The sequence below is a fragment of the Heterocephalus glaber genome, unplaced genomic scaffold, assembly GCF_053883595.1.
Source record: "Heterocephalus glaber isolate CG9 unplaced genomic scaffold, H.glaber_assembly_v1.0 deba00001497, whole genome shotgun sequence".
Taxonomy (NCBI): domain Eukaryota; kingdom Metazoa; phylum Chordata; class Mammalia; order Rodentia; family Bathyergidae; genus Heterocephalus; species Heterocephalus glaber.
The window spans coordinates 65,014,678-65,027,099 of record NW_028258320.1 but is presented as its reverse complement, the minus strand read 5'-3'; the positions used below and the strand labels follow the sequence as shown (position 1 = coordinate 65,027,099).

The window sequence follows — 12,422 nt, the reverse complement described above, 5'->3', positions numbered from 1 at the left end:
AAATATGGTTTACCTTAAAAATGCCACAATTCTACAGCACCACTTGTTAACTAAGGTTTTATCAGTTCACAAGAATGAAGACGTCAAGAGGTCCATAAGCAACCCAAGCCCAGTTGTGAGCTCAACAACTGGACACCTTAACCAGGAGAAATTACTTATACCCCCTGGCTTTCCTCTAACAGCAATCCAAAAAGCACATCAGGTTTATTCATTTTGTACTTTGCAAGATGACTCCAAGACATTAAATATGGACTGAGGTAGGAGGATCCCAGGAGTGCAAAGCCAGTCTAGGCAATTTAGTGAGACTTTCTTAAAAATATGTGGGGGTGGGGGAGGGTACTGAGAAGGTATACGTCAGTGGCAAAGCATGTTTTGTATGCACAAGGCCTTAGGTGTGAGCCCCACCATAAGAAAAAAAAAAGAGACATTAAATATGGATCATTTTTCCAGAGGAAATTCGAACAATGGTTAACAGATTAAAAAAAAAGTATCTGGGCTCATGCTGTTAGCTCCAGCTACTCAGGGAGGATCACTTGAGCCTCCCAGTCATTCAAGGCCAATCTGGGCAACATAGCAAAATCAGGTTTCACAATCCAAGAAATGCAACTAATTGGAAAAGTTTGTTATTGGGATTAAGTTGGAACATTTATTGGATATGTGCCTTTTGTCAACTGTTAACCTGATATTTTTTAAAAATCAAAGCATAAAAACTATATAGATTATCTCTCCCATATAAAAGCCTAGAGTTCTACTAGAGGGTCACTATTAGTGCCTTTTTTCCCCTTTAAGGTAAAATATATAATTTCCCCACCCCTATTTCCTAAATTGAACTTTTTCACATTCTTGCCCTAAAAGAGGTATTTATTTGCACAAAGTACCTTATGAATTGTAGTAACTAGCCTATCTACACCATCTCTCAAAATAAACCCAACTTCAGTAGAAAATGGGAGCCAAGGTTTCCTATCAATATGCCATTTGAACACCACACTAACTTACCACAACTTGGAACAAAATTTTAAAGTCTTAATTATTTACATTATTTCCTTAAAAACCAAGCAGACGGCTAACTTGTACTATTACAAAAATTACTAGGATAACTTATACCAAATATACGAGGATACACACGCTCAGTTGGACCATTTAAATGAAAAACTAGTAAAAGGCTAAAGCAAGTATTTTCATCTAATATATATTAAAAACACAAAAGTTAATGTTTACAATATACAAATGATAGAAATATAAGCCCGCATGTTAGAAGATTTAATTGGCCATACCTTCCTCAAAAGTGTCAAATATTCATTGTATTTTTTTCCCTTTTTTTGGTGGTACTGGGGGTTGAATCCAGGCCCTTGCTTGTTCACTGAGCTACATATCCAGCCCTTTCCTATTCTTTTATCAATCTTTACTCATCAAGTTTCCATATCTGTGGACTCCAAATTAATGAGATTTTACTATAATATTCAACACAACATATATTTCTAGAAGGATGCAAACTTTTATTCCTCCATATCTGGAGATTAAATTTTATCTCAACAAGGCTAATGGTCTTTTAACACTACACAGAACACAGAAGTCCTGAGTATGTATGTATTTCTCAGACCTTAGAGATAAAACCAAAGTGCTTATTTCATAGTAGCATAGAAGTTATGTAATAAAAGACAATAAGAAAAGTCACTTATCATGTAGTCTAGTCTTTATTGAAAGACTTACTTCAACTGTGGTTTACAGCTTTGGCTTTAGTTGGCCTCTCACTGCCAGCAGGCATAAAAATCAGGGGGGAATGGCACGGGGGAAATACTAGTAGAGATGATTTGAGCAAAAAAAATGGCAGGCAGAAACACATCAAAATAAATCTCAAAAAAATTATTAAATAAAAAACATTTGCTTGCATGCCAAAGCATCTCTGCTGCTGTTTTTAATGAACATGGGAAAGAAAAGGCAACGACTCATGCTTATATTGAATCAAGATAGTACGGACCTCAATTTGTGTTGTAAAATAGCCTGAGTCTATTTTAGCTTGACAGTCATTATATTATAAATGGTACATTTGGATAAGGAGCTTTATATTTTGAAACTGTTTAACATGAAATAACTTTAACTGATCATGAAATCTTGTTCTTATCCAGATTGAGACAAAGGATACTTTAGTCACATATTTACTATGGCAATATAATTAGTCTGGATAGTTTTATTAAATTATATAATATACAACTAGGAAACACCACAGTTGTATTTTGCTGTTACCTCATTAAGCCACTTAATTTACTGGCAGAGCAAATAAAGGCAAACTAAAAATTTAATAGGTTTTTATAAAAAAAAGTAGTTGTTCATGTTTCAAAAATATTCATGAAAATTTTAATTCAGGGACACAATATAATTTGAGTGTTCTTCCTATAAAATATAAAGTAACTTTTCAAAAAATATTCCTCAAATATAGTCTGAATAAAAGAAACAAGGGCATAAAGGGTAGAAGAGTGCAACTACTGTGGTTCCAACTAATGTGCCATAAAAAATTTGGCTTAAAGTTCAGACCTAACTTTTCTGAATACATTTGGCTGTATTTCTAATGGGGAAAAGACAAAAGTAATACCGAAATTACTATGATCATCAGTATATAAAATCACCACTTTAAAGTTAATTGTAAGACTTCAAAGGTTTAAAAAAATGGCAATTTGAGGATCCCAGCTGCACCTTACTACTCAACTGTAAAGTATGTTTCCTCACTTTGGTGCCCAGGCCAACTTTCTGAATACATTGTCAAAACATGTGCACCCCCTAGCTGTCACAATTTCAATACAGAGGATTTTATCTACTTTACATTCCTGTTTTATAGAAATTTGAGGCAGACTTTATGTAGGCTGAAAAATACCTTGGAAGCAAACCTCAATCTTCTGCATTTTCCCAACGAATTCATTTACAAACTGCACACATACAACTCAAGCCTCTGTTCAGGATCATCATCCCATGCACACTACCCACAGGAAAAAAAAGTAATTAAAGTCACAACTTTGTGTACTATTTAAACTAAATATCCAATTATAAATTGGTACATCAAACTGTCTAAATAAGATGTTTTAGCAATCTTGTTAAAAAAATTCTTGGGCAAAATATATCTAATTTTTAAAAACACCCCAAGATTTTTAAAAAACACTTGTGCTATACAACTTATAGCAACCTTGAAACTCTTACGGTTTAAATCAAGGTATTTACATACCAAATAATGTAAAGCAAAAAAAAAAAAAAAATTCTAATGACACTTTAGAATTCACTAATGTATCAGAGATTTGTATGAAAAGAAAATTAAGGCTTTTTCTGTATAGGGTTTGTGTAATTTTAATTTTACACAGCCAATCTTGGAAATGTCAGTCTTAAACATTCTTATCAACCCATTGCATTCAGTGCAATGGAGTGTGTTAAGTGTTATTTCAAATAATTACATTGCTGCTACTTCTATGTTGAAGCATGCTTTTTAAACACTGTAGTTATTCAGTATTTACAATGTATATCATTTGAACTTCATGTAAAAGCACAAGTATGACTGTCTGACTTTAATACAAACACCATACTTGGAATCCCCCCCCCAATGAAATGTAATATACTAGTTTTAATAATCAACACTTTTTAAAGTTTTAAAAATATGTCTTAAATGTGGACCACAGTTTGCTCAAGTAACTCAGACAACGGTGTTCCTTATTTGGGTTGCAAAAATTCAGTCAGGCTTCAGTTTCTTTAGGCATAAATTTTCCTCCAAAGCGATTCCAAAATCATGCACTTCTTCTGAATATCATACTTTTCCTGCTGACTTCAAATGTGGTCCACCTCAGGGGAGGGAAGGGGAGTATCAGGATTCAGGACGAACTTATGTGATTCCCAGTTTTTCATGATCCTCCCTTTTTTGCTCTTTTAAAAACACAGTGAGTTAAAATACTGAACAGCAAGATAAAAATGGAATAGTATCTAAGAATCAAAATGTATTACCCATTTCTCCTATTATATCAAAATTTGTAGTCAGAATTGTCTTTATTGACTTTATTTTAGTTTTTGTACACAAAGAAAAATCATGTTCATATCCATCATGAACAAAAACTTAAAAAGGCAGAACTAGAAGACATGTGTCCTTCACCAAAGCAAAGCTGTGCTAAAGGTTCCAAACATTTCAATTTTTAAAATAAATATTTTCATTTTCCGATGTCTACGTTCATGTCTTCAGAGTGTCACAGGAAATCGAAGCCTATCATGAATTACAATTGTGTTTAGAGTCCCAGCTCACTGTGTTTGGTAACTTGCCATACCATATCCAGCTTGGTTAGGAGGAGGTATTACAGGGGGAGGAGCTTGTCCTTGAGGAGGCTGAGCACCAAATCCACCCATCCAAGCAGCAGAAGGTGGTTGACTTGGAAGAAAAAAGAAGAATCTTCAGCAAATACAACAAGAAAAAAACCAAAAAACACATCTATCATGCAAACAAAATCAAGCAGAGTCATAGAATAACAATTAGAAATCAACAAACTTACAACAAATGGATCAAAGAAATAAATGATACACATCTCACTGTCAGTCTTTTAAGTTTTAAGATAACCACAACTTGGCACAATGATATTTTTGAAGAGTATCTGAATATTTATTTTCTAAAAATGATAAACACTGCCTGTAATCCCATACTTTGGGAGGCTGAGTCAGGAAGCTCATAAGTTCAGGTCCCAGTTGGGCAACTGAGATCCTGTCTAAAAATAAAATAAAAATAGTTTTAAAATAAAAAAGGGGTCTCAGTGGTATAATGTCCCTGGGTTATATCCCCAGCACCACTACCAAGGATAAAAAATAAAAGATTCTGCACACCATCTACCCAACATACACTGCATAGATGATCTTTCAAAAGAAATTTTAAAAGGGCCAGGGATTTAGCTCAGTGGTTCTGTTGCCTGTCTCACAAGCACAAGGTCCCGAGTTCAATCCCCGTACCAAAAAAAAAAGAAATTTTAAAAACATCAGTTCATGTTGGAAAGAGTCTCAAAAGAAGAACTAGAGAAAATAGAAGGGCTAGGTTTGCCTGAGGGAAAAATTAGAAACAACTAACCATTCTATCAACAAAAACAAAAGCAAGCCACTTTCTATAAAATGAACTTCTGAGATTTCTTATGTGTGTCAAACAAGCATAAAACCAACAAATTTCTAGCCAGGCACAGTGGTGTATACTTGTAATGCCAGCACTTTGGGAGGATCACCATAAGTTAGAGCCCAGCCTGGGCTGCACAGGTAATTCAAGGCCAGTCTGAACTATAGATAGGGGAGTCCCTATCTCAAAACACACAAACAAAAAACCCCACAAATTTTCGCATGTCTAGACAAAAAATTTTATACATGCAAAAAATAAAACTTATACAAGCCACTTACAAAAACAGGACATACCAAATGTTACCCCCAAATCCCTTACCTAGATAGTAAGAGATAGACTTTTAGCATTATAAATCATACTTCATTAGATTTGTTTCTATGTTCATAATCCAAATTTCTCAATGTATGTAATTTAAACAGATCTTCTCTAGGAAACTGTGCTTTCATTTGTCAGAACTGTATCTATTTCTATACTAAAAAACCAAACTTACTCTACTCCAAATCCTTGTTGGTTCCATGGCTGCCCATATACTCCGTAAGGCGGTACTTGCCATCCATTTGCCATATACTGTCCATACTGTTGGGGGTTTCCATACACTTGGCCCCACTGGCCCCACTGACTATAGTCAACCTAGAAAAAAAGCAAATCAATGTTTCAGGAACAAGTAAGAAACACCGTATTTGAAGAAAGAGTTGGAGACAAGGAAGAGAAAAACTAAGTAAGCACCCTTATGTGAATAGGACTCTGTTATTTATCATTGTCTAAGTTTATTGGGGTGGTGACACCTGTGAAAAGAAAGTATTAAGATTCAGTTAATACCGCAAAATAATCAACTTTGAAATAGCATTAATACAATCAATTGAATGTAGCTAAATGCTTTATTTTGTTTTACTGTTTACAGTTTCCAAAGTTTTTCTGTAGATATATGAGTTGGAAACCTTAAAAAGTGGTATGAAAAATTAAATTACCTGTTGGAAGTTTTTAGTCATATCAGGAGATTCTTTACCCCAATAGCATTTAACCACATGTCCTTCAATCGTGGTACCATTCACTGAAACAATGGCATGGGCTGCACTTTCATGGGTAGAAAATCTAAAAGAAAATAATGAGGTTTTGTCTTTTGTATTTTAAGAACTTAAAATAGTAAATAATATAGAAGTACTAAAATAATAAACTGATACCTGGGAAGGGTCAAGTAACATAAGCAAAATGCATCCAATATAAGACTAGTAATAATATTACAGGTAGAATATTACCTGACAAATGAATAGCCCTTCTCTGGAAAAACTCTTATTTCCATAATTTGGCCAAATGGTGAGAATGTTTGTCTCATAAGCTGATCTATTAAAATAAATAAATAAAATATTTAAGAATCATATATCATGGGGCTGGGGATTTAGCTCAGTGGTTTCGCCGCCTGCTGTGCAAGCGCAAGGACCCGAGTTCAATCCCCGGTACCAAAAAAAAATAAGAATAAATAAAAAGAGATTAACCATCACAATAGATTTTAAAAAAAAAAAAAGAATCATATATCACGAAGTAATAAAGCCCCAGAGAGAAAGTCATCACAGAAAACCCAAACACTGTACCTGTTAACCCTGAAGCAATTCCTCCACAGTACACAGTACAATTTTTTGGACTTGACTGGTTTACCACATCTTCAAATCTCAACTGCTTAGTGTTATCTATATGCAGAAAAAAAGTAAAAATGCTGTTACTCAAAGTGTTATAAATTACCTTTTGGGCTTTAAGTATATAGCTTAGTAATACAGTACTTGCCTAGAATGCATGAAGCACCACTATCTTTTATTAATTATTATATACTATTAAAATGTCTCAATAGTAGGAGAAATTATAATTTTTTCTCAATATTTTGATTTGATCCATAAAATTAGGTAATTCACAGCTTTAAAAATATACCAGGGGGCCAGGGATTTAGCTCAGTGGTTTCGCCGCCTGCTGCACAAGCGCAGGGACCCGAGTTCGATCCCCGGTACCAAAAAAAAAAAAAAAAAAAAAATACCAGGAATAACAGAGAAGGTGGATACGATGAAAATGTTATATGCATGTATGCAAATACCACATCTTAAATCCAGTATTTCATAAAATTAATATTTACTAATAAAAATTTTTAAATATTAAGAAATTAAGTTGGGCATGGCAGTGCATGCCTATAACCTCAGCACTGGAGTAGAAGGATCACCACGAGTTCTCAAGGCCAGTCTGAACTAAATAGTAAAACCCTGTCTCAAAATAAGAAAAAAGGGAGGGGGGCTATAATAATATAGTAATATGCAATTTGTGAAGAATTTGTAATTTTAACATGCATAACAGAGATAGCTTACTTTCTTGTGTACTTTTTGGTGCTGGTGGTTTACGTGTGGCCCAATTAGTTCTGATTTGTCGACCACCCAACCACTGACCTCCCATATGCACAATTGCATTTTCTGCATCCTATGGCGAAAAAAAGAACAAACACAAAGAAAAGAGCGGCACGTTAGCTTTGGTAAGATGAAATACAAGTTAGCACTGCTGAATCCAGCAAATCTCATCTGCAAATGAATTCATTAAACATCCTTAAAAAAAAACAAATTAAAACTATTATCAATAAGAAAACAATTTTGAACTTCTATTTTTATTTTCTATTACAAAATACTAGCATAATATTTAAGAAAAGGGAAATTTATCCTTATTCAAATATGCAAGGAAAAAAAGTCACAATCTCACTAATCATTCAAAGCATTTTTATTAGTTTCTTAAATATACATAGTTGAATTAAAAGGAAAACAGGGCTGGGGATTTAGCTCAGTGGTTCTGGCACCTACCTTGCAAGCGCAAGGTCTCGAGTTCAGTCCCCGGTACCAAAAAAAAAAAAAAACCAAAAAAACAAAGAAGGAAAACAAATCCCACAAGACAAAGTAGTTTTCAAATCTCTTAATTTTATGGTCGATTTTTTTTTGAGGGGCAGGGGGAATCGGGGCTCGAACTTGGGTCCTCGCACTTGCGCAGCAGGTGGTGAAACAACTGAGCTAAATCCCCAGCCCTATGGTTGATTTTTAATGTAAAATTTACTGAAGAAAATGTGAAAATGCTAACAATTTAAATTTCCTACCTCTAAAAAAATCTATGCCTGGGCCGGGGATTTTGCTCAGTGGTTCCGCCGCTTGCCTCACAAGCTCAAGGACCTGAGTTCGATCCCCAGTACCAAAAAATAAAAATAAATAAAAATAAAAAATCTATGCTGTATTAACACCAATAATTATGACTGTGACGGATTAAAAACTCACTTTAAGACAAAAGACTTTTGAATTATGATTCAGAATGTTACAAGTTGTCAATAAAAAATGAGTTTGGATTATCCAAATCAATGTATGTGATAATCTAAAACAATTTAACTCTAGCCTTTTACCTTACCACTTCAGTAACATGTAAGTAATTTAAATTGTTGAAAGTGCTCTAAAATTAAACCCCACTTTATTACTGTTAATGCAAGTGCTTATTTTGCTACCACTTTCTTAAAAGAAGTTACCCAAAAATCAAGACAAACTGTTTAAATTTTCACTTACATAATTACTGTAGTCATTAACATCCCAGTTATAAAAGTATGGATAATTTCAAAGAAAGAATTAAAACTCGGGGGCCGGGGATTTAGCTCAGTTGTTTTGCTGCCTGCTGTGCAGGCGGCAAGGACCCGAGTTCAATCCCCAGTACAAAAAAACAACAGAATTAAAACTCAGATTTTCATGGTTAAGAAGGTACATAACTTACTTCTCCCATCCAAATTCTCAGATCACCTGACTTGTCCTAGTCTTGGGCTTTACTTCTAAGATACTTTACCTTCACCAATGCACAAATGCTACTTTGATAATCTTCTTTATAGTATAATCATCCTTTCTTTTTCCAGCTATCTTTTCAAGTTTATGAAAGAATGAATTACACTGTATTAACACACAAAATTATTGTAAAACTGTACATACAGCTATCATCCAAGCATAATTCAAATTTCAATTAGTGTATATTAAAACTAACTAAATTTAGGATTGAGTTGAAAGAACATACCAGTTTGTTATAAAAAGATACAAAACCATAGCCTTTGGATTTTCCAGTTGCCATGTCTTTAACTACCCGAGCATCCCTGTGAAAAGAAGCACAGCTAAATGAGGGAAGTAAAAGTCACCCTCAAAACAAAAACTAAAAGGAACCACACACACTGTATTGTGAGCATTTTTTAAATAAAATTCCAGTTAGCCCTAATTAACTACAACCATTCCTGAACTCTCCCTAATGCTTCTTTACCTGTTAGAAAAAAGCAGTAGGACAAAAACATGTAATAAACATGCAACCTAATCAAATAGCCTGTACTTTCTAAACTAAATGCTCAAATTTGAAGATTAATAGGAACAATAATTTCCTCTTATATTCTATTTGCTAGTGTCCTCTAAGATTTACTGATTCTATAAATTACTCTAACAATGCTAACTACTTTACCATGCAATCTCTAAATAGTTAAATGTCTTCTGCCTAGTGATACAAAATATATGAAATATTAAAAAATTGAAAAAGAGGAAAAAATAGGAATTAAAAAGGCATACATGGCCTGTTAACAGATTTCTTTATTTTTCTTGGTCAATTCTCTACCATCATTTTGGAGTTTGGGCAGCTGTAAATTTTGAAAAATTGACATTTTCAGAAATTTAAGAAAGGAGAATAAAAAACTAACAACAATGCTAAGCACACCAGTACGAAAACAACAAATTTACACAGAAATTTTAGTGAGTAAGTTAAAATGATTGGAAATATAGAACTCCACTGAATATAGAATGTTAAAATGTAAATACTAAAATATGTATATATAAATAATGTATAATAAGAATAAATAGAAATGAGAAAAAAAATCTACAACTGAGTTCCAGTGTGCACAGTTCCTTGCAGTTAGCCTTCAAGATCCTGTCCATTCTTATGAGCAATTCTGCAAAATAACCAGAATGCTATTACTTTTAATTGTGACTTGGACTTTAGAAAACTGCAGGTCTCAGGTATATATAAAGATCGAAAAACAGCAACCTGTATTATTTTTATACTGATTTTTAAAACAGTACTACTTACCACATTTACATTAAAAAGCAAAGCAAGTATCAAAACAGAAAATTAAGAATTAAATCTTTCAAATTAAATCTGTAGAACAACAAATTACATAGAGAAAAAGTTGTTGTTCTTAATTGAAACATTTTTGTATAGTACTAAAATTTTAAATTTAAATCTACAGGAAATATATGAAACCGACTGATTTTAATCAGGTAAAATGTGATACTTCATAAAACATGTAATCATGTTTAATTTCCCAATATAGTTCATCAAGTAACAGTGAAATTTGAGCATAAACTTTGCTAAAAATCAAAGTATATTTGTTCCTAACAGAATCAAATATAACAAAAAAACCTCATTAATTCCACATTCATGATTCAGACACAAAACATTTTAATACTGTAATAGTACTACTTTTCACTTATAGTTAAAATACCAAAACACATTTATCATCATAAACACAAACATTTCTAAATTAACCACAATATACCGAAAGATTTAGCTACTTCCCCCATTTATTAATTCCTCCAATAAATACTCAGTATGAACCACATTTACTTTTTATTAATCTATTATCTTTAACCAATTTTTTAAAACATTTGACAAAAAGTTGGACATTGCAGTGAAATTTTACCACCTAAACATCTGCTTCAAAGATAACAAACAGAATCACTTAAATTTTTAAACATATTATACACAGGATTATATATGAAAACAAGACCCTAAAACATTCAAATGACATTAACATTTGCAACCACATCTACGCAAAAAACAAATCAAGAAAAGAAGACCAAAAAACAAAAGAAAAATACACTAACTAGAGAAAGAAAATCTTAATTTCAATACAAGTTAATCATAGCAACTTTATCACTATTGAGTGTAGTACTGATTATGATACTTACGATATTTTACCAAAGGGGGCAAATGCTGATTTGATATCTTCTGTTGTAATTTCTGGACTCAAATCCCCAACAAACACATGGAAGTGATCTGAAATCAAAGCATTTGGTAATCAAATACTTAAGAAGCTCGCTACTAAACCTTTTTTAGGCAATAGGAAGGAGGGAAAAAACCCTAGTTAAGCTGGTAATGCTGCCAGGAAAACTTCAGAACTCTTCCACAGTAAAATGCAGCAGGAGTACTTACTGGAAGTATCTTTTTTCTGGCTACTTGGTGTTGTTGCCCAGTTTACTTTGACCTCCTAAAAATAAAGATTATATTTAATACGATTATTAGGTATGTCATTATGACTTATATTATCATCTATTAAGCAGGGTTATTTTTGCACAACTAGTAGGCTGAATAAAGCAAAATCATCACTCAGCAGCTGAATATCTGTTTAAAAATTTGCTAAGAAAGAATATAAACTAATTTAACATGCAAATATATGTACTAATAAGGTGTCACCTTTCTATCTTACCTTTCCCAAAATTTTTCGCCCATTCATAGCAGCTAATGCAGCAGCTGCATCTCTGTGTTCATAAAATTCCACAAAGCAATATGGGTCATTGCTTGTATGCTGCAAAACAGAAAATCCAACAGAAGAGTTGACCCTTCTGCTATCGGGTTGCTGAGAAGAAAATCCAGGAAAAAACATTACTGATAGCTAGGAATGTACAAGGTGAGACTGCAAAACCTTATGAAACCCTAATACTTAAAAAAAAAAAAAAGAAAGAAGATGTACAACCAATCTGATTTTGTACCTCAGAACACTGTTGTACTACTAGAACTACAAAAGCTGTATAGAATCATGACCATGAGTATTAGAATACAGAATTCTGGTGAAGTATGTTTAAACAAAAAAAGCAGAAAGCTATATTAAGCCAAACAAAACCTCAAACTCGGATTTGATGAGGACTGCTCCTTACCACTGGTCTTCTCTTCCAACATTATTCGTAAAAGGATATATTCTATTTAATGCAACACAGTCCTTCATAAACTGTATCCCAGGACTATAAAAAAATACAGAAATGAACCAACTTTATAAACTTTACTCCTGATCAAAACTTCTATTGGTATTACAAATACAGTACTTTGTAGTGCTACAAAGACTAGGTTATACGTATTGCTTTTCTGACAAGTAAAGATTGAGAAAAATAGAAAAATTCAAGACTTATAACTAGGTACTGAAATGATCTTCCTATCTTCCAAAATAGTCTGTTGTACTGTAGATTCTATATATTTTAATTTGGTCTTCCAAAGGCCAAAAATATACAGGTAA

The 12,422-nt window shown here is 33.1% G+C and overlaps 1 protein-coding gene across 7 annotated transcripts in view; it reads right to left on the bottom strand.

The window, feature by feature from the left end:
* Positions 1-4,014: 4,014 nt before the first annotated feature.
* Tial1 (TIA1 cytotoxic granule associated RNA binding protein like 1) overlaps positions 4,015-12,422 on the bottom strand; it is a 22,596-nt gene continuing 14,188 nt past the window's right edge. For 3 of the 7 annotated variants that reach the window (XM_087185233.1, XM_087185234.1, XM_087185231.1), the window contains 10 exons: positions 11,622-11,771; positions 11,348-11,402; positions 11,104-11,191; positions 9,176-9,251; positions 7,462-7,570; positions 6,706-6,801; positions 6,373-6,457; positions 6,085-6,208; positions 5,607-5,746; positions 4,015-4,393 (listed from right to left, as the gene is read on the bottom strand). In XM_087185233.1, the coding sequence (XP_087041359.1) occupies positions 4,267-4,393; positions 5,607-5,746; positions 6,085-6,208; positions 6,373-6,457; positions 6,706-6,801; positions 7,462-7,570; positions 9,176-9,251; positions 11,104-11,191; positions 11,348-11,402; positions 11,622-11,771 (1,050 nt within the window). In that variant the 3' untranslated portion in view covers positions 4,015-4,266. Of the gene's footprint in view, positions 4,394-5,606; positions 5,747-6,084; positions 6,209-6,372; positions 6,458-6,705; positions 6,802-7,461; positions 7,571-9,175; positions 9,252-9,708; positions 9,777-11,103; positions 11,192-11,347; positions 11,409-11,621; positions 11,772-12,422 lie in introns of those variants that run through there. The other 4 variants (XM_087185235.1, XM_087185236.1, XM_087185232.1 and 1 more) reach the window with 2 other exon arrangements.